Source organism: Leucopleurus acutus, assembly GCF_964270905.1.
Source record: "Leucopleurus acutus genome assembly, chromosome: 18".
NCBI classification, from domain to species: domain Eukaryota; kingdom Metazoa; phylum Chordata; class Mammalia; order Artiodactyla; family Delphinidae; genus Leucopleurus; species Leucopleurus acutus.
Window position 1 is genome coordinate 78,529,981 of NC_139160.1, and position 21,283 is coordinate 78,551,263.

The 21,283-nt window shown below is 63.1% G+C and overlaps 1 protein-coding gene across 1 annotated transcript in view; it reads right to left on the reverse strand.

The window, feature by feature from the left end:
• Window positions 1-885: 885 nt before the first annotated feature.
• RASA3 (RAS p21 protein activator 3) overlaps window positions 886-21,283 on the reverse strand; it is an 86,322-nt gene continuing 65,924 nt past the window's right edge. Inside the window, exons 9-24 of the mRNA XM_082859204.1 lie at window positions 21,045-21,149; window positions 19,550-19,706; window positions 19,106-19,254; window positions 18,471-18,585; window positions 17,702-17,776; window positions 16,980-17,103; window positions 16,468-16,574; window positions 15,594-15,671; window positions 13,853-13,930; window positions 13,320-13,393; window positions 12,409-12,515; window positions 11,982-12,064; window positions 7,091-7,299; window positions 6,852-6,955; window positions 3,219-3,402; window positions 886-1,248 (exon numbers count right to left, since the gene is read on the reverse strand). Coding sequence (XP_082715330.1) covers window positions 1,173-1,248; window positions 3,219-3,402; window positions 6,852-6,955; window positions 7,091-7,299; window positions 11,982-12,064; window positions 12,409-12,515; window positions 13,320-13,393; window positions 13,853-13,930; window positions 15,594-15,671; window positions 16,468-16,574; window positions 16,980-17,103; window positions 17,702-17,776; window positions 18,471-18,585; window positions 19,106-19,254; window positions 19,550-19,706; window positions 21,045-21,149 — 1,825 coding nt within the window. The 3' untranslated portion in view covers window positions 886-1,172. The remainder of the gene's footprint in view (window positions 1,249-3,218; window positions 3,403-6,851; window positions 6,956-7,090; window positions 7,300-11,981; window positions 12,065-12,408; window positions 12,516-13,319; window positions 13,394-13,852; window positions 13,931-15,593; window positions 15,672-16,467; window positions 16,575-16,979; window positions 17,104-17,701; window positions 17,777-18,470; window positions 18,586-19,105; window positions 19,255-19,549; window positions 19,707-21,044; window positions 21,150-21,283) is intronic.

Consider the following 21,283-nt stretch of genomic DNA (forward strand, 5'->3'; position numbering starts at 1 on the left):
TTACAAATCCACATTGAAAACTGCGGTTTGGAGCAGCCTCAGAGCTGCGGATACGGAGCTTTTTTTTTGCAACATTTTCCTCCACCATTTCTGCGACAACAGGCAATGTTACCATCTGCCGTCTAGATCTCGAGTCTGAACACAGCCGAGGCCTTCGGGGGAGTCAGCAGAAGCTCGTCGGGACCCCCAGCCCCAGACGCACGGCAGCCCTGGCAGCCCCCGGGGCCTCAGAGACGGCGAGCTCTGCCGCTGGCCCGGCGTCCGCTCCCAAGCCTCCAGCGCGGGCCCAGGTTTCCCCCTGCCTCCCTCCCTGTTCTCTCTCGGGGACCTTTACTTGGCTGCCATGAGACACAACCACTCCCTTTTCTGTCGTCTGGAGGCACATAGAGGCCTGGATGTTCTGAGTTACTTTGTATCAAAGAGCTAATTAAAAACAGTCCTTTAAAAACATTAAGAAAAACAGCTTGAAAATAATGCACATTTCTATTTTTACAACCTTCCCCAAACTCCCACCAGGGTGGCAAACGTGGATTCTACTTTCAGCCCCACTGACAGCAAACAACACAACTTCGCTTGACGTGGCGGCTGCGTGGACGCATATCAGCAGCAGGCAGGGGGGCTCCCACCCCGGGAACGAAGGCTGGGACCCCTAGGAAATCTCTCTGCAAAAGGACCCCATGTCCCCAAAGAGCGAGGGCATCCTCAAACTGGGATCTCCGTGCGGTTCCGACCCTCTGGCCAGGACCGATACAAATGTCAAAGCCAGGAGGCTTCGTGCTGGTGGCCGCCTGGACGTCTGGCTCATAGGAGAAGAATAACGCCCACAACACCCCCGCTGAGTCGAAGCAGAACGTTAGTGCCAGAGGCTCCACGGTGCGGGCGTCACAGACCAGCAGAGACAAACGTGCACGCGGCACAGGGCACACGCTCCGCAGGCCGCGATGTCGCCGGCACCCTGTTCCCGAAAGGCCAGCTCAGGTTGCCTGCCACTGGCGTGATCAAGTGCACAGCCACCCGGAAATGGCCCGGGAGCCTCAGAAGTTCACAAGCTCGACCCCTGTCGGCTTGCAAGCTGAGGAGCTGCCCTCTGGTCTGGTGTTCTCTCCTTCCTGGACACGGGCTCACCCGGCACAGCTCAGGGCACCATCCTGGGACAGGGGGTCCCGCGGGCTTCACATGGAATGGGCGGGGGTCTCAGACTGCTGCCTGATGTAGCTTTGGAAGCTCTTGTCTCCGATGGGGTGCTCCCTGCGGGGGTGTAGGGGGAGCAGCGTGAGCGTGGGCCGCCCTGTGGCTGGTGTGCCTCCGAACTGCCACCGCCTGTTTTTTGTTTTTAATTTTTATTGGGGTAGAATTGCTTTAAAATGGTGTGTTAGTTGCTGCCGTATAACAAAGTGAATCAGCTATACGTATACATATATCCCCATAGCCCCTCCCTCTTGCGTCTCCCTCCCACTCTCCCTATCCTACCCCTCTAGGTGGTCACAGAGCACCGAGCTGATCTCCCTGTGCTATGTGCCTGGTTCCCACTAGCTATCTATTTTACGTTTGGGAGTGGATATATGTCCATGCCACTCTCTCACTTTGTCCCAGCTTACCCTTCCCCCTCCCTGTGGCCTCAAGTCCATTCTCTACATCTGCGTGTTTATTCTTCCTGTCCTGCCCCTAGGTTCTTCAGAACCGTTTTTTTTTTTTTTTAAGATACCATATATGTGTGTTAGCATATGGTATTGTCTTTCTCTTTCTGACTTACTTCACTCTGTATGACAGTCTCTAGGTCCATCCACTTCACTACAAATAACTCAATTTCGTTCTTTTTTATGGCTGAGTAGTATTCCACTGTATATATGTGACACACCTTCTTTACCCATTCATCTGTCAATGGGCATTTAGGTTGCTTCCATGACATGGCTACTGTAAATAGTGCTGCAGTGAACATTGTGGTACATGACCCTTTTGAATTATGGTTTTCTCTGGGTATATGCCCAGTAGTGGGATTGCTGGGTCGTATGGTAGTTCTATTTTTAGTTTTTTAAGGAACCTCCATACTGTTCTCCATAGTGGCTGTATCAATTTACATTCCCACCAACAGTGCAGGAGGGTTCCCTTTTCGCCACACCCTCTCCAGCATTTATTGTTTGTAGATTTTCTGACGGTGGCCGTTCTGACCGCTGTGAGGTGGTACCTCACCGTAGTGGTGAGATCTGCATTTCTCTCTAATAATTAGTGACGCTAAGCACTCTTTCCTGTGTGTGCTGTTCTCATCACCTTTCCCTACCTTTGCTTGTGGTGCGTGTTCATCATAATACATATGAGAAGTATGGACCAGCAAAGGAAGAAGTTAGCCCAAAACTGCCTGTGGAAGCACAGCCCGTGACCCCGGCCTCAACGTGCGGGGCGCGTGTGCTCATGCGTGGGGAGACCGTGGCCTCCTGGAGTGAGCACCGTGGCGCTGCGCCCTGTTAGCTGATAGATGCTGGCACAGCTGTGAGTCACGGGCTCTGCCGTGTCTAAGAAAAGGCGTTTTTAGACGGTCGACGTGGGTTCTGACAGAGGGTGTTAAAGGGTCTGGAATGTGATGTGAACGTCCGTGGAGCCGGCAGCAGGCATGGTCGGCATCCCCAGGGGTGCTGGGCACCCTTGCAGCCTGGCCAGAGTCGGGGTCTCTCCCAGAGCCCCCCTTCCCTTCCCAGACCCAAGCCACGTCTTCCCTGGAAGGAAGCAGCCAGCAGGGAGGGGGCTGGGCCCACGCAGGGCTCCCGCCTCAGGTGTCAGGGCGGGCTCTGCCGTGGGTCCGTGGGCTCCAAGTGCTCATAGGCTCTCGTCACCCACACCCTTCGTGCAGGAGGAGGGCGCCGCCTGGTTGCCTGACCAGAGCCGGAGCTGCAGCCCCTGGCACAGAGCGCGGGTGGCCCGGCTGCGCCTGCCCCTCTGCGGCCGACCCCTCCCTCCCAGGATGCGGGGGTGGGGGGGCGGGGGGTGGTCCAGAGCCAGCCCGGAGAGGCAAAACGTGCTTCCCAGGGGCAGGGCCGCTGGCCCACGATGGAAGCCTAATTTCAGAAGCACATGGGTCGCGAGGCGGGAGCAGGAGGCGCCTCTGGGGACCCGGTGCAGAGGGCGCTGGGGGTGAAGCCAGATGGGGGCCCGCCGCGCCCCACAGGCAGGCAGCCCGAGGCGGCCCCTCCCCAGCCCCCACGCCTCCGAGACCCCGGACTCACTGGCTCCCGTACTTGGTCCTCTTGAACTTGTCCCTTCTGTGCTGGGCGTGCTCCAGCTCCAGGGCCCCGACCCCGGTGATGACCTGCTTCAGCGTCTTGTAGGTCTCCTGGGGGTCGTCGATGACGAATGTAGAGTACTCCTCGCGCTCTGGACCATCGTACACAGACCTGCTCCCGCAGGCCTCTGCCGCATCGGGGGCAGGGGCCGAGGTCAGCTTGGGGCAAGCGGACAGGCTGCCCCCCGAGCGCACGGGAAGCGCCGACCGCTCACGCAAACGCACACGAACCAGGAGCCGCTAAGAGCGGGGCCGACCCTGAACCCCGAAGAAGCCTGTGGCGCCGCAACCACAGACCCGAGGGTCCAACGCCGAGCACCAGGGCCCAACCCCTCTCCAGGGTGACCGGGCTCTGTGCAGCCTGGCCCGGGCTCCCAGACGGCTGCTCCTGGGACGTGCCACGGCAGGGACCTGCAGGGTGCAGGGCGGACGAGAAGCCATCCTCTCGGCCGTCACCTGTCGGCCAGTCTGTGCTAGCAGCTGCTTAGGGCCTCCATCGCCCCACCTGCTCAACAGGTACCTTTCTCATCCGACCACCGAACTCCTGCTGAAGACCACGCTGTGGCCTCCGGGCCCCCCACCTGCCCACAAACACCCGAGCTGCGTCCTGCACTCCAGGGCCACAGAGAGACCGGTGCCCGGCCCAGGTGAGCTGGCAGCAGGCCCCTTCGGCGCGGCCTGTGATGTGCTGCCGGCTCACCGTCACAGAAAGATTTACTGCCTTCACTCCCAACTCAAGGGAAACCTCTTAATTCTTACTGAAAAACCACAAGTCTGTGCAAAGGGAACCTGGGAAGATTCAAAATTTCAAAGGAAATGGGAACACGACGTGAGAAAGACATAAGGGTTGCGCACGCGAGGGATAAAGGGGCAGAGACGCGGGCGGGAGCGCCCAGGGCGCGGTGAGCCGCACCGATGAGTCCCTGGAGCCGGCTGCCTGCACGTCCCCCCGAGTCCCCTCTGGCTGTGCCTGCTTGGCCTTGAGCAAGTCCCTCAGGCTCCCGAGCCTCAGTGAACCCTGCTGGGAAACAGGGCAGCTTAGGAGTAGGATGGGAATCACCGAAGGACCACGATCCCACGCGGGGGGCCGGGCGGTGGCGGGGTCGGGACACAGGCAGGGACGCCCAGCCTCCTCAGCTTGGGGGCTGTGTGAACCGCTTCACAGGGGTTGTTTCACGCGGCCCCTGGGCCAGCCTGGCGGGTGGGGCCCGTCGCTGACATTTCCCAGAGGAGGGGGCTGTGTGCCCAGCTGGTCTCGCAGCGGATGCCAAGGCAGCTCCGCACCGAGGCCTGTGCGTCGCGGGGAACCCCCTGCTAGGGCGCCAAGGGGTGTGGCCGCAGTGGCGGGAGCTGGGACGGACCCGGGAGGAGGTCCCGGGACCAGGCTGGGGAGCAGCTCTTAATTCTGGGCCCAACGTCAGACGCGAGATTCGCGACTGGACCCGAAACAGACCCGGAGCATCCACGGGGCCGGCGGCAAGCTCGCCCTCCGCTCCTCTTTAACGGGGCTCCCCAAACCAAGCCTGGGCAACGCTGGAGCACGCGCTGGGGCCGGCTGGCGGCGGTACACGTTTCTAACACGGCCCTGGGAACGAGGAAGAGCACAGGGCAGACGCGGGACAGTGCAAAGGCGGACTTGCTGACCGACAAGGACTGGAGGACGGCAAGCATGGCCCCTGCCGGTGACACTGGGGGGGCAGATATCTATGTCGGGAGGACACCCAACAGCCTGGTGACACAGGACACAGAGGCCCTGACAGTGAGCCCAATGTCCGTGCCCCGAGGTGGGAAGGGCGAGACTAAAAGTGCGTCCTGGTCCCTCCTAAGGGCAGACGGTGGCCCGTAGCTGATGGGCTGCACCGAGGTGCTGGCTGAGCTGCGGGGGGGGGGGGGGGGGGGGGGAGGGCGAAAAGCCTTCATGCTGATTTAACAGGCACGCGTGCAGCACGGCTCCGTGTCTGTGGAAGTCACCCCGAGACCTTCCCAGGCCCCCTCGCCATGCCTGCGGGAAGGTGTGGGTGCAGGTTGCCTTCCAGGGCACAGACGGGGTGGCCGGCCGCCATCACCGAGACCTTGGCCGCGTGGCCTCGGTCCGGCAGCCCTTCAGCACACGGTCCCGCCCAGCCCTGCACTGGCCCTGCGCCACCTGCAGCACTGGGCACCGAACTCCAGGGGGACACTGCCGTGAGGGAGGTGGGGGGACAGACTCACAGGCAACCGGGACACAGCCGCCTCCCAGCACGGAAAGGCTGCTGTGCCCGGAGGAGAGGCCGTGGTATGTCGTCAGCCCACGGGCTGAGCGCTCAGGGCAGTTTGGCCGACGTAAACGAGGGTCTCAAGGAGATGAGAGCCCCTGACAGCAGAGTATCGGCCTCAAGAAAGCACTGAGGTTCCAGGCAGAGGCCTGAAGACTGTGGAAAGTGACTCAGTGCTTTGGTGCCTCCGTGAAGTGAGCGGTAAGGCCTCCAATTCGGCTGACCTTCTGTGAACCCTTGTTGTCAAGATCACTGCTATCCTGGGAGGGAGGCTGGGTGTTCAAGACCCCTTTCCATTTGACTGTCCATCCATCTACCCACCCACCCACCCACCCACCCATCCATCCACCCATCCATCCACGCATCCAGCAAACAGGTACTGAGTCCCTCCTGTGTGCTAGGCACCGGGATGAATGACACCTGCCTCTCCTCTCAAGGTCATGTGTGTCGCTGGTGAACAGATCTGAGAGGGTATCATCGTAATGACAGAGATCAGCACAGGCTGTCCGCAGGGGGGCAGGATAAGCTCGGTAGGGGCCCCCACAGGACACACGGCGTCAGCCAGATGAGGGGCGCATCGGGGGCAAAGGCACAGGGGTCTGCCGCGTGCTGCTGGGGCAGAGAGGGAGGCGGGGGATCTGGAGAACATGGGCGGGCAGCTGCGTGCTCACCAAGGCATGGCTAAAGTACCCTCCAGGCTGCGGCCCACAGCTGACCAGGAGACGAAAAGGAAAAGAGTCCAACAGGCTTGTTTCCGGGCACCTTCTGAGGGGGCTGCAGGGCCCACCGCAGAATCTCTAACAGCAGCTCTGAGGAGTGCCAGCCCCAGTGCAGGGTCACACAGCCCACCGCCCCCAGCTCGCCTTGCATCTGCCTCTCCTGCTACAGCCCAAGCGCCCCCCTGGTCTCCTGACTTGCCCCACCTACACCGCTTCATTCTGCAGGGCACGGAGAGCAACGGAATGCAGGAAAACCAAGTTGCGTAGACACGCCTGGAGCTGCCGGGCGGGGGCACGAGCACACGCACACTCACACACGTGCACACACGCACACGCGCACACGTCCCTCTGGAAAACACACAAGAATGAAACTCCTTGTTTGGAGGCATGGGAGGTTATTAAGATATAGGATCTTCTCAAGAATCTGGCAGTTCAGAGGTTGCAAGCCAAACTCCATCTTAAAATTATCCATCGAACCTGTTATCCAAGTAACTGCCCCCAACAGCCACCCAACCTGCAGAACGTTTTCCCCGTCGGCGCCATAAACGATGGCGCCGCCCGCAGCCCTGGCGCCCCGGGCTCGCCGCCGTCCGCCCGCCTCACCTTGCATCTTCTCGAGTTTGCTCATGCACGAGCTGAAGAGAGAGTAGATGCGCTCGGTCTCTCGGTCCCCGTCGATGTCCAGCTGGATGTTTGCTGGGAGGCCGCTGCCCAGACGCCGCGCGAGCGGGCGGAGAGGGGGAGGGGTCAGTTGTGGCGGTGGTTATTTGAAGGTCACTAAACACGGGGGCCCCAGCCCGCACTTATCCCCGCCCCGGGCTGGGGTACCAGTCACCACCTACCTGGTGCAGGGGGAGCAGCCGGCGGCCGTGTCCGAGGAGGCCCTGCAGCACAGCCAGTGGCCGTTCAGGTAGGCGGACGGGTGGTAGACGGCCAGGCGCTTCTGGTTGCACTGGCTCACCTTGGTGAGGATGTCGATCCAGGCCTTGGCCTCCACGCAGTTGTTGGCCTGGATGTACAGTGCCCGCTCGGGCTGGATGACCTGGAACATCTGAGGGGCAAGGGCGGGCTCAGGGGGCTCCACGGCAGGGCTCCTGCCTGAACCGCGAGGGCCACTCTTGTCCACGCCAACCAGCCTGGGGCCGAGTGGGGGCAGAGCGGGGACACAGGAGGCTGCGCGGCTCAGCGGGGTCAGCCCCGGTCACCCGGGCCAGGGCGCTGCCTTTCGGGGGCCTTGGGGTCCCCCTGGAAAAGCAAAGGCGCTGCACCGCTTGCACCAGGACACGTGAACTGGGACGTGGCCGTCACACAGACGCGCTGGCTCCTCGGCCTCCTTCGTCTTTGGGCGGGATGGGCTTCGTACAAGACGCCACAGCACACCCTGCCCACTCTCCCGTCCGCATCCCCAGACTTGCCTCGGGGCCTTTGCATGTGCTGCTGTCCATCTGAAATGTACTCCCGCTGCAAGACTGACCACTCCAGGGACCCCTCCTTCTTCCAGGCAGAAGTTACTTCCCCCGTGAGGCTTCTCGGAGCCTCCACTGCCTTTCCTATTTATTATTCACTCAACAAACATTCCTGAGTACCAGGCACTGTCCTAGGTCCTGGGGACACAGTGGCCCAAACATAGTTTCTGCTCTCGTGAGCTCCCAGCCAGCAAGAAAGACAAGAGTGAACACAAAGCACGGGGGCTGTGAGGGGGGAGGAGGAGGCCAAAAGGAGGGTCAGGAGGGAGCCCTTGAGACAGACGATCCCCCAGCTGCGATCAGACGGGCGACGCAGAGTTAATTAAGCTCAGTGGGGAAAGAAGGCAGCAGGGGACGGGAGGTGCAAAGGCCCTGGGGGCAGCGAGGGGCAGGTGCTCCCAGCAGACGCAGGCCCGGCTGCACACAGAAGGGCAGGGAGGTCGGCAGCCCTGAGCCCTGGGAGGCTGTCAGGCTGGACTTGGCAGAGGGCATGTGGGAGGCCAGGAGTCGGGACGTCAAAGTCCACGGAGGCCTTCTGCAAGGTGGGGCGGTGTGCCCGGAGGACGAACAGGCTTCGAAGGATTCTGGGAGGGGCCTGGGCCCAAGTTCCGGAGTGAACAGCCACGGCTCCCCCCAGCCCCACCCCACCCACACGAGCACCGTCGCACAGGCCTCAGGCTGCATGATCTGTACGTGGCTGCGATCCCCGACAGAGGGAAGGCCCTGGAGGGAGCGCTCTGCTCTGATCGTCCTCACAGGCTGGCCCCTCCGCCAGGGCCCGGCACACCACAGGCCTTCAAAGACGTCTCACAAATGGAAGAGGACGTTGGCCTGGTAGTTAGCGCGTGGAAGCCGCCTCTGGGGAAGGCAGCGGGAAAGCACAGGCCGATGAGAAAAGGATCCGGAAATTAGGGAATCATTGTCGCCCTGACGGAACGAAGCAGCTCACGGCGGCTTCCAGGGTATTTTCCACACTCTGTCCCTCTGTGGTCGTCGGGAAGGCCCCCGGCTGAGAGCACAGCGTCCCCAGCCCCATCCGGGGGAGGGGTGGGAGGTACCGTGCAGACACACACGGCAGGACGCTGCCCACCAAGGGGGCAGGTCGAGGGTGCTAACCTCCCTCAGGTCCAGAAACCCGCCCGCACCTGCCACGGGGCCATCTGCGGCCCAAAACATGGCCTCAAGTTGTCCTGGGGCAGGACCAGGAGCCAAGGTCGGGAGCCAGCGCGGGGCGAGCGCAGCTGCCATCTCCGACCACCCGTCCAGCGAGCATCCTAACCCTCTGAGGCCGTGGGGCCGGCCTCAGACCAGACGGAGGCCGGACAGACAGACCCAGTGCGGCCGTGGGCACCTACTGAAACCGGAAGCGCAAGGCAGACGGACGCGAAGACGGGGAAGGAGGCTGGCGGCTGGTCGGGTCCCGGGGGCAAGCCCGACTCTTCGGGGGTCCGTGAGCCGGGAGCGCGTGACCCACAGAGACACCGGGGCTCCCGGGGCCGGGAGGGGGCTCGAGGGCAGCAGGGCGGGGTGGCGACATGAAACACGGGAGGGGAGGCCGGGTCTGTGGCTGCGTGGAGCACGTCCAGGCTCTGGGGCCGCACGGTCTGGGCCGGGCTCTGCCCCCACGCACGGGTGTGAGCTCTGGGTCAGCATCGTGACCCCTCCTCAGGACGGCCATGGGGGGAGACGGCTCTCAGTGACCTCGGGAGAGCGCGGACGCCCAGGGCCTGGACACCACTAAGGCCCCCAGCCACGGCTCTTAAGAGTAAGGGCAGTAATTTGTCTGAACGTTGAAGTGAAGAGCCTTAAACAGGGTTGATCTCCCGAGAACACCTCCCTCCTCCTTAAAGCAAGGTGTCCTTTGTGCAAAGGATTCCAAATTACTACCCTCGGTTAGGCTTCTGCAGGGTTCTGCCCGACTGGACCTTCCCCCGAATAAAACAGTCCAAGTCAACGCGCCACAAGGGGAATGAACCGCGTGGAGCCTCATCTTCCATTTGCCTCGCCCGGCAACCACCCCGGGGACTGCCGCCGTCTGCAGCGGAGGGCTTGAGGGGCTGACCGCCCAGCCGCGAGGGTCCCACCTGCTCTGCCTATCTGTGGAAGGGACGTCCCCGCCACCATCACCCTCAGGGAGACCCCGGCCGGTGGGGCCATCCCTCCAACCACTGCAGCCTCAGGACAGGAGGGAGAGCCACAGAGAAGAGGTGGCCAGTCTGGGACGCTGGGGAGCTGCCCGGCGGAGGCTCCGCCCACGGCCCCTGGGTGTGCAGCCCATGCCGCCAGTCACCCTCGGCCCCGGCCACAGGCTGGGGTCTCTTTAAAGCTGGAAGACTAGGGAAGAATTTGGAGGATTTGAAGTTTTAACTCTTAGTTATTATTTACAGCCCCACCTTCCTTCAAAAAAGACCGCATGTGACTTATACAAAATATATCTAACGAAACTAAAAAATATAAAAAATATTTAGAAAATTAGGAGCAGAAATGGGAACAGACTTGGGAGAAACAGGACCTAAGCGCACAGATTTTCTAATGAAAACAGACAACCCAGAAAAGCCCTCAGATCGGGCTACGGGCTGGTGGCCTGGGGAGGTGGGACGCAAGGCCATCGCCCCCCAGTGGCCGCGCGAGGCTGCAGGGGACTTCCCCACGAGACCACCCCTTGGAGAGCAGAGTCGTCCTGGCACCCGGTGGGAGCCCCGTGCTCCCCCTCGGAGGGGACAGGAGGGGACACGGCGGTGATGGCGGGGGGTGGGCAGGAGTGTTTTCTCCTCCCCAGCGTTCGGAGGTGCTCGGCAACGAGAACTCAGGCACCGTCCCCCCAGCCCCCCTCCACCATGGTGCCCACAGTGTCGGGAAGTGAACGCAAAGCGGGGGTTCCCCAAGCTGTCTGCAAGCATCTGAATGGTCAGCAGAGGCGGACCTCATGGGAGGGTCCCCCAGAGCCTCCGCCCAAAGTCTGGCTTCGAAATGACCAGTGGCAGCTGCTCACTCCTGCCGGTCAGGCCGTGCGTGGGCTCCTGCAGACGCGGACACCTCCGTGGGGCCCGACAGCATGGATGGCATGTACCCGGAGGGGGGGAGCTACAGGGGCAGCGAAAACCGTGCCATTCCCACGGCCAGATCCGGGCCACATGAGCACCCACGTGGTCTCACCAATGAGGGGCTCCGGCCTGAATGAAACGGGGCCCTGCGGGGCCGCACAGCCCAAAACACACCAGGGAGAGAGAAAGGCCCTCGGCAGAAGGAAGCGACAGGATGCGGCGAAGGGACAAGAGAAGCAAAAAGCATGAGGCCGAGCAAGACGGGGCAGAGCTGATGCGTCCAGTGGGGCCACGTGTCCCCGACCGACCCCGGCCACGGGCCGCCGGCCGATCCCGGGCCACAGGTCCCCGACCGACCCCGGGCCGTGGGCCCCCGGCTGACCCCGTGCCACATGTCCCCGACAGACCCCCGGCCACATGTCCCTGACTCACCCCGGGCCACATGTCCCCGACTGACCCCAGGCCACAGGTCCCCGACCGACCCCAGGCCACGAGTCCCCAACAGACCCCGGGCCATGGGTCCCTGATACAAGTCACCAGCACTTGTGCCACATCCGAGGGAGTCCCTACAAAACGCATCACTTGAAGCTGCCACACTGACCCCCTGACACACCCAAACCAAGGGCCGTCTCCAAACACTGGCCTTTCTGCTTCAAAAATGCCGAGGCCACAGAACACAGAGAAAGGCTGAGCAATGTCCCGGATTAAGGAGACAGCAGAGAACCAAGTACCGGTGTTGGCCTGGGACACACAACGGCTTAGGGAATGTCACTGGGCAGCTGGGCGGCGGTTCAGCAGTGACGCTGCGTGCGGGTTGGGTGTCCTGATGCTGGCTGCAGAGTTACATAAAGGATGTCCTTGTTTTTAAGAAACACACTGAAGATACACATGCTTCAGAAGCCATACACACATGTACACGGAGAGAGACGGGAGGGGGCCGGGGACTCAGCTCAGCCGACAGGACAAGTGCAGACGAGCAACTGCTCGCGGTGAGGGGCTCGCGGTGAGGGGCTGCAGCCCTCGCTCTATGTTTGGAGCTTGTAGATGCAAGACTCAATCTAAACTTAAAGTCTTAGAGAAACCCCGCGGGTCCTGCCAACCCAGCGGGCAGGGTCGGGCTCTCTGCCCCGCGGCAGCGCCTTGCGGCTGCCAGCTCACAAGGGTCTGGGAGCAGGTGCGGGACGCGGGCGGCGGCGAGGTCGAGGGGATGGGGTGGCACTCACGTTCTTCATCTTGAAGGACTCCTCTTCCAGCGGCTCCACCGCCAGGATATTCTCGATGGGGATGCTGTAGAGAGGCGGGTCCCCTGTGGCAGAGTGTGCCCGTGAGCCGCCAGGAGGGGCCGGTCTCCCCTCGAAGGCAGGTGACGCCGGCCTCACGCGCTCACCCCCCACAGGACCCGGGTCCCTGAGAAGCCAACCCCACGTTTCCATGGGGACATCCTGTGATCTAGATCAGAGCCACCCACGCAGGACAAGAGCGTCCACCCCGAGACCCTGCTCTCCACGATGCCCAGGCCGTCCTCTCGGTGCCCCCCTCCTGGGTAAGGACCCGCCCACCCCAGAAAAGCGCCGCGGGGGCTGAGGCAAGGCTCTGGTCCCTCGGAATGCGATGTGTGAGAACAAATAGAAAGTGAACTGTTCTTGGTACCTCTGCTTTTCTGGTAGGTAAATTCATGGTTTGTCAGGCGAAACCATCTTTTCTTAAAATTCTTCATCCCAAAGCGTTTTCGCCCTTGTGCTCTCTTAATCATGAACCTGTCGTGAACGGCACAGGCTGGTGGGTGAGCGGCTTAGGGCGGGGTGCACGTCCCCCCTGCCCGCCAGCTCCGGCAGCCCAAAGTCACAAGGTCAAAGCCTGCAGAATCACAACAGGTCGCCACTGCCGTACCTGCGATACTCGAAGCAGACTGTGGGATTTCAGTATCTTATCATTTTATTTCCAAGTGACAGGATTTAAAAATCAAAAGGCAAAGGTCTCTACTTTGGAAAAGTTTAGCTCCTATGCTGGTGTCAACTTCAAGTTACAAGTTGGTGATGACCATGGGTCTATCTGAGCTCCCACAAAGGGCACCCCCCTCACCCCCACCCTGAAAACATGGACAAGAGATGCTCCCAAAGAAAGTGCCGGCGGCAGGCTCCCAGCCCCGCAGGTGTGCTCTGGAAGCAAAGACAGGAGGCGAGAGGTAGCTGCTCTCTGCTGCGTCCTGTATTCTGAGCCCCTGACGGGGGACACTTCTGAGCGAGGGGCTGATGGAGGGCAGGGGGGCCTTGGACTCGGGTGAGGGAGCCACCCGGGCAGAAGCCTCTGATTATCTGGGGGCTGTTCAGTCTCCCCCGCCTTCAAACTCTGCTCCCAGATGGGCATTCCTCCACTCGCAGCCTCAGCAGAGAACAGGCACAGGACTGAAGACACGCCATGGCGCAGCCCTGGGGCATCTCTCCCAGACGGACCAAGGCCCCAGACGGGTCTGGATGCCCTCTGGCCCCACGGGCAGGGATGCCTGCTAGGCGCTGAGCCAGCCTGGGAGCCCCACCCTGCCTCTCTCCCGCCAGCCCTACCCTTCCTTAAGCAGGATAGGCTGCTGCACACTCTTGGGGTCTCTTCTCCCGGAGGACGAAATCAAATCTAAGAACTGAAGTGGGAAAGAAACCGGATGGTTAAAAGGTGAACCTTCGTAGGAACAGTGCCTGGGTGCCCTGCATCTCCTTCTGGAACCAGAGGAGAGAGGAGACTCTGAGAAGCAAGTGGTCGGGCGGAGATCCCTCTGAGAGGACCATGGGGTCTTGTCTCTGTTGAGACTGAGCCGCTTCCAGCCCTAGCTGAACCCCGGCCCCTCCCGGGAAGGGCTGGCCGCACCCACAGCTGTTACTGCTCCTGAGAGGCCGCCAGGCCTCAGGTAACACCTGGAGGTCCACCTGCTCCCCTCGTGGAGCTGGAAGCCATCGCGGCTCCCCTCCCTGGCCCCCGCCCCGGGTTTTGCCCCCACGGGGCCTCCCCGCTCAGTTCAACCACCTACGACCGTCCGGATCCCTCCCACCGAGTCAGCCGCCTCTGCTGCCGCGAGTCTGCGTTCATCGACGCCGATGCTTACGTTTTTCACTGCATCAGCGTACTTCTGCTCGTTGAAAAATTCATAGAAAGCAGCCATGTAGGATTCCTTAAAACTGGCCTAAAATGAAACAGGTCACTTAATGGAGGCCTGAGGTCTCCTGGCCCGAACCTGAAAGCTCTGGAGTGCGGCCACGGGCGCTGAACAGCAAAACACGCAGGGGTGGATGCTGTCCCGGGTGCCGAGTACCCGGCCCCAGCCGCAGGGAGGGGCCAAACGCTGCAGGGTGGGTTCCACTCAAGCCGTGTTCAAAAAGCGAACCACACGGGGTCCTTGGTGAGACCTTCGTCATGCACGACTCAACACCTTTTGCGGGCGCGTGGCTCCCAGACGCGGTTGCTGGGATGGGAGGGGTCCTCACCTCCAGGAGCTGGGGCAGCGGCAAGAGGGGCCCGGGGGGACCTGTGTCCGCATGACGGCACTTTGCTACCCTGGGTGTGAAAACGAGCTAGTCTGTGCAGACCTCAGCCCAGCAGGTGCCTGTTTATCTGGGCTTCCAGCCGACAAACGCTGGGGCTGACGGATGGAGGAGAGCGTTGGCCCACGGCTTTGTGTCCCTCGGATTCAGAGAAAGCCGAGCGTTTGCCCTGCAGGGGGCTGCTTGTCTGCAGTGCTGAGAGCCTGGGTCACTCCGCCCCACAAAGAACAGAGTGGGGAGAGCTGGGGTGATCCTGTAGGTCATGGCTCAACCCTTTCCAGACAGAGCCTGACAGGCCCGTCCCTGAGGAACAGGCCACGTCACCGCCTGTGTGCGGGGAACCCAGAGCCCACACTGCTGCTGCTGTCACGGGGTGGACCCCCGGGGCCCTGGCACGTCGTCAGTCTCCAGGACGCCCCCGTGAAGGGGAGACGCAGATTTGTCACCAAATGGGGTAAAATGAGCTCAGACCCAGGGAAGGAGGGGCTCTCGCTGGCCCCACGTAGACGAGCCCTCGGTCACCAGGCAGCACCCCGACTTCCTTAAGGTGCTCAGGCCGAGGACGCCCGGCTGTGTGGCAGGGCTACGCAGTCCCTACAGCCAAGGGGACATGGTTTGTGGATCCAGACATGGCAGCGGGAGTGTTAGCTGCCCACGGGGGACGCACAGGGGACGGTCACTGACCACAGGGGACATCACCGCCCACAGGGGACGTCTCCACCCACAGGGGATGGTCACTGACCACAGGGGACATCACCGCCCACGGGGGACGGTCATCGCCCACAGGGGACGGTCACTGACCACAGGGGACGCCTCTGCCCACAGGGGACAGTCATCGCCCATGGGGGACAGTCATCGCCCACAGGGGACATCTCTGCCCACAGGGGACGGTCACTGACCACAGGGGACATCACCGCCCACAGGGGACGTCTCCACCCACAGGGGATGGTCACCACCCACAGGGGACATCTCTGCCCACAGGGGACGGTCATCGCCCACAGGGGACAGTCACCACCCACAGGGGACGGTCACTGACCACAGGGGATGGTCACTGACCACAGGGGACATCACCGCCCACAGGGGACGTCTCCACCCACAGGGGACAGTCACCGCCCACAGGGGATGGTCATCGCCCACAGGGGACATCTCTGCCCACAGGGGACGGTCACTGCCCACAGGGGACGCCTCCATGCGGTGAGGCCCCCCCCCATGGCCCCGCGGGGACTCTGGGCAGTGCCTGCTCCTCGTCCTACCACTCCTTCCTCCTCCTTCGTGTTGAAAAGAGAACTCAAGTCAGTGACTCACGGACTTGGACTTGGACAGGCTGCCGAGAGTCTGAATGGTCTTTGAGACGAGCGTCAGCGTCCTCGATGTCTGCGGGTCCTGCCGGAGACGGGAAGGGGACGGTCTCACAGTTGAGTCGTGAATGAGCCCAGAACCGCCGCCGACAGAACGAACGACACCCCTAACAGCTGCACGGAGCGAGCATCGTCCGTGAGTGAGCAGGTGAACCCACTGGCGCTGGAGTCGGCGGTCCCTGTGGGCCCTCCAACCCAGGTGGCTGCGAGCTGCTGAAATGCGGGCTCTCGGGCCACCCCTGACCCCAGACCCCACGCTTCCAGCAAAGGAGCGGATCCCCCTGGCAACCCTGGGCCTGAGTCTCCCGGGAACCCAGCCTGGGGGCCTCTCACCCTCCACACGGTTCGCAGGCTTAATTTAAAACCAGCAAAACCAGGAATGGGCCCATCACCCTGGGCTTTCCGCCTGGCACTGTGGCCCCCTGGCACTCTCTCTGCAAGGGCTCGGGCCTCGGGCCTTTTCACGGTGGGAGCTCAGAAATCATCTGCGGACCACGTGGCCTGAATGATGACTGATATCCACGCTCCATCCTCCTGTGTGTGGGCAGTGGGTAACGTCATAACAAAAGCCCACAGAGGAAGCCCTGGTCACACCATCCAGCGGTTTTAACAACACAACTTTGATTAGAACGTCTTGAAACCTTCCTGAGACAAAGACGTAAGGGCATGTGGCACGTTCACAACCCAGCCACCACCTGGGGCCGACCCACCTGCACCTCCCCGGCTCGGCTCACGGGAACTGCCCCGGCCACCTGCTGGCCCAGGGGGCCGGAAGGTCAGGAGGTCTGGTTGACTAGTTTCCGGGACAGGTGCTCACTTACCGTGTGGTGGGGTGTGAGCTGGAAGAGGTTGGGGGACAGGATGGCTGGAGCAAAGAACCTCAGGAAGATGAAGCTGCTCACGGCCGTGTACCTCACGTCCAGGTCATCTGCGGCCAGGACACAGACAGCGACTCACCGGGGCTGCTGGAGCCGCAGGGAATAACCGGGGGCCAGGAAGAAACTGGGAACCACTAGGCTGTGGCCTCCGGGTGGGGCTGGGGCCCAACTCACACAGGGGCGAGTGCAGACAGGAGCCAGGGGCCCTGCCCGCCATGCAGCCCCCATGCTGGTGCCTGATGCTGCCCACTGGCTACGGGGTCAGAACCCTCGTTACGGAGCCCTGAACGTCCGTCTCTGCCTGGAGGCCTCCGTCCAGTGAGGGGTGCGGGTGTCCCCACGGTGTGGGGGTCAGAACCCTCGCTACGGGGCCCTGAACGTCCGTCTCTGCCTGGAGGCCTCCGCTCAGTGAGGGGTGCGGGTGTCCCCACGGTGTGGGCGCCACGCGCACTTGCCTTGGAAGCGCTTGGCGGCCGCTTCTCGCAGGGAGAAGAAGATGTCACACATGACGGTGGGGCAGCTCAGCCCCGACGTGGTGATGACGCTGAAGACGCGGTCCACGTACTGCCGTAGGTTCTCCTGCAAGGGTGGGGGCTCAGTGCCGTCTGCTCCAGACTCCCCTGGGCTACCGTGCCCCGCGGCCGCCAGGAGGGGCGAGGGCGAGGCTGGGGTCCCAGAGCAGCAAAGACAGACTTCCCGTCGTGGGCCAGGAGCAGCACGCTGCAATCACAGTGACCCACGCAACCAGCCAGGGACGCGGGTGGAGGTAGCACGCTGTGCCCCCACATCGACCGGCAGCCTAGAGGCCGTGCCCGCGGCGACGGGGCCTCCCGAGTGCCAGGACCGGGCTCTGCTCTTTAGAGGCAAAGACTTGGCGGAAAGGTGGAAACAGGGACTTGGCTGTTTTAAAAACTGGGGCAGAGCTCCAGGAGCAGCAACAGGTGGCCCAGGCTGGGGGCCGTGTTTGCTGAGCTGAGGGAGACGCCCCCAACCATGGGAGGCTCCCGGGTATGGGTGGCGGGAGGCGCAGGCCGGGCACAGAGCAGGGGAGGTGGTGGCTGGCGCCGGGGGCGGGGGGGGGGTGGCCCCCCGAGGCCGCTGCAGCTCAGGCGCCTGCCACCGCCCACCATCCGGGGGTCGCAGCGTCCAAGGCGCTGGAGGGCGAGCCGGGCCTCACCGTGTTGCTCTCCAGGCTCTCACCGTCCTTCAGCCTCACGGGGTCGATCTCACAGGACTTGTGACTCTGACAGATCTGCGGAGAGCGTTGGAGACACGCAGTGCGTGAGTGGAGCCTGGAGCCCAGGTGGGCGGGGTCACGGCAGGCGAGGCGGGCCTGGTCCAGGAGGGGCAGCTTGAGGCCTGGCCTAGGAGGGGCGGTCCTTCTCGAGACTGCAGCGCGGCGGCTGACACGGGATGAGGCTTCACCAGTTTATTAACGTTTTACCTCAAAGTGCTCTCGGGGTTTGGCTCACAGATCAAACCAGAATCTACTCTCAATTCCCTCAAAGGACCGCAAGGACCGCAAAGGACCTGCTTTTTGGTGAAACTGTTCTGGGGGAAACACCCCCTCCCAGGAAGGTGTCAGTAAGAGATGGAGGGTCACTCCTCCCAGGGTGTCTGACCGGGGCAGGGGTTTGGGGTGGGGGGGACAGCAGCAGGGCTGTCTCTCTGGCCTCGCGGATTCGGGGGAGGAGGCGTCCTCGGAAGAACCAGTTTTTCTCTTGCGTGTCATTCTGTCTTAGCGGAATGATGGACTTGCTTAAGTATTTTTCTAATTTGAGAAAACAAGGAAGCTTCTGGGATGCTCAGAAGATCCCCTTGGGAAGCCGGAGAGAAGCTGACACGGAAGCCACAGTTCTGGGCTTAGGCGGGGCCTGGGGCTGCGGGCTCTGTGTCACCTGCCCTTCCCTCGGAATTCTCTGGCCCGCCAGCAGCGCCCCCCTCACCTCCTCTATGGTGGGCTTCAGGGTGACGTGCAGGTAGTGCATCCCCGCCAGCTTCATCGTCTCGTCAATGCACTTGGACGTTAGCGAGTTTCCTCGGAAGATGGTATTGGGATCCCTGGAAAACAGTGTCGGATAGGGAGGCGTCCAGGGGGGCAGGGAGGCCACCTGACCGAAGCCTTGAGTGGGGGCCTGAGCCCTGGGCCTGCCTGCCGTGTAACAAACCCACCGCGGCCACCGCCGGGTCCCCAGGGCGCAGCAGCCGTGCGCCCCCACCCTGCGCTTTGAGGGCCTCGGGTCAGCACGGGAGGCAAGGCCCAACGACACCTCCAGCAGGTCACGCTCTGGATCTTTCTGAGCCAACGGTCCCAGGGAGCCACTCCCAGCAGAACCCACCTCCCCGGAAGGCCCGCGGGCCCAGCCTCAGGAACGGAGCCGCCCCCGAGGCACCCGGTGCCCCGCTCACCGCTCCGTGCCACGTGCCTCCCAGTTCCCAGGAGAAAAGGCGCATTTTTAGAAGCGCAAGTGTGTCTCTGAAGGAACCCTGACCGTGTGGCTTCCTCTGGCCGCCCGGACCCCCGTCCAGCCCCTGAACAGGCCGGACCCCCAGAGGGTCTCGGGGCGCGCTTGGCACTCACTGGGTCCTCCGGACCTCGGCACTGGCGATGGCACTGATGAAGGGCACCACCCGGCCGTAGTGCAGGAAGAGCCGCACCAGCGGGACGGCCGCCTCCTGCTTCTCCCTGCAGACCTCGCCCAGGATGTGGGCCGCAGACGCTGAGACGGGCTGGGGAGACAGGGCGTGAAGGAGGCGAGTCCCAGACCCAGCCCCCCGCTTTGCGTGCGCCCGGCGGGTCTGCGCCTCCCCCCCGCACCCACACACAGCACCGGGGCCGGTGAGCAGAGGGCCATGACCCTGGGGTCACTGTCAGACAGAGCGCCAGGCGTGGGCCATGCCGGGTCCCGTGGCTCTCGCTGCGGGGGACGTGAGGGCTCCCTTCCCCAGCAGAGGGAGACCCAGATGGTCCCGAACACACGGCAGGCCCAAGGTGGGGGCTACGGTGCGCGAGCCACGCAGGTACCTCCACGTCCGCCGACCGCAGAAGCAGGTCCCGCAGGGGGCTGTAGTAGTCGGAGGAGAAGACGTGGTCTTCCGTGTAAACCACGTTCAAGCGCAGCGACCCCAGGTCTTCCGGCTTCAGGCTCTTACTGCCGTTGTCCCGGGGCTGAAGGAAGTACCTGGTGCAGGACACAGACAAACAAGGCAGTTTGAGGCAGCAGCTCCCCCAGGGACCCCGCTTGGGTGGTCCTCCCGTCACAGGCTGTGTCGGGGTCTGAGGCAAGGGGACTCGGGAGATTCTGCAGGACACCCTGCTTAAGTCCCTCTGCCTCAGTGGCCCCAACCTGACACCCCCGCAGGGTCCCTGCACCTGGGGGGTCCCCCATCTGACACCCCCGCAGGGTCCCCGCACCTGGGGCGTCCCCCATCTGACACCCCCGCAGCGTCTGCACGGGCATCCCCCATCTGACACCCCCGCAGGGTCCCCGCACCTGGGGCGTCCCCCATCTGACACCCCCGCAGCGTCTGCACGGGCATCCCCCATCTGACACCCCCGCAGGGTCCCTGCACCTGGGGCGTCCCCCATCTGATACCCCCGCAGGGTCCCTGCACCTGGGGCGTCCCCCATCTGACACCCCCGCAGGGTCCCCGCACCTGGGGCGTCCCCCATCTGACACCCCCGCAGCGTCTGCACGGGCATCCCCCATCTGACACCCCCGCAGGGTCCCTGCACCTGGGGGGTCCCCCACATTGTGTACTTTGCGCTGGTCACACTGAGCCACAGACTCAGATGCTGGGGTGGGGAGCGGGAGGGTGGGGGGAACAGGTAGGACGGGGGAGGGGGTCACGAGCAGTTTAGGAAACTGCGGTGAAATAATTTACCCCTGAAGACTGACACCCGACAGCGGCCAGCCCTGAGCAGAGCCCGGGTGGAATCACCCTAAGTGCACGCCGGGGGCTGGGCTTGTGCTGCAGGGCGGGCGGCCCCGGGCACACAAGCACCCAGTGGTCCTCCTGACGGAGGCGCAGCCGGCTGCTCTGAGCGCACATGCCAGGCGGTGCACTGCGGGCTGAGGCACTGGCCACTGGGGCCGCCCGTCACAGCCCCGTCACGAGGCCAGGCTGCTGGCTGAGCAGGGTCGCCTGGGGCACTGAATCAAGAATTTCAGTTTCCCCAGGGCACAACTCAAATTTTACCCACCCGGGTCTGCAGGCATGCAGGGCTCTGGTGTGTGGCGTGGGGTGCGGGCACCTGTCCCCGCCCAAGCGTCTGTTGCGGGGCCGTGGGGAGTGAAGCCAGCCTGGGGCCGGAGCGGCCGAGACTGGCACCTGCTCCCTGTCACGCGATGTGACCTGGAAGCCCTGGTGAAAGGGAACCGGGCGCCCTGGAGACGAGGGAGGGAGACGGGGCGCAGGACGGTGGTCTCCGGGACACGCGAGGGCTTTGAGTGCGGCGGGCACGGCTGGCACGGCCCCCTTCCGTGCGGAGGCCGCTGCGGGGCCCCGGGTGCCCTCACCAGGCCTCGTGGGGGCTGGACTGCCGCAGCACCTTTAGCGGGACCCTCAGCTCCCCCAGAAACTCGTCCCCAAACTTCAGGTTGCTGGCGTTCCAGAGGTCCACCCTAGAAAACAGCAGTTGTGCGGGGTCTCTTACCGGGCGGTGAGGAGGGGCGGGGTCCCTGCGCCCCCGAGCTCTCCCCAGAGAACCCGGGGCAGGACGGGACGGGGCATGAAGGCCACACTGAGCACGGCTGGA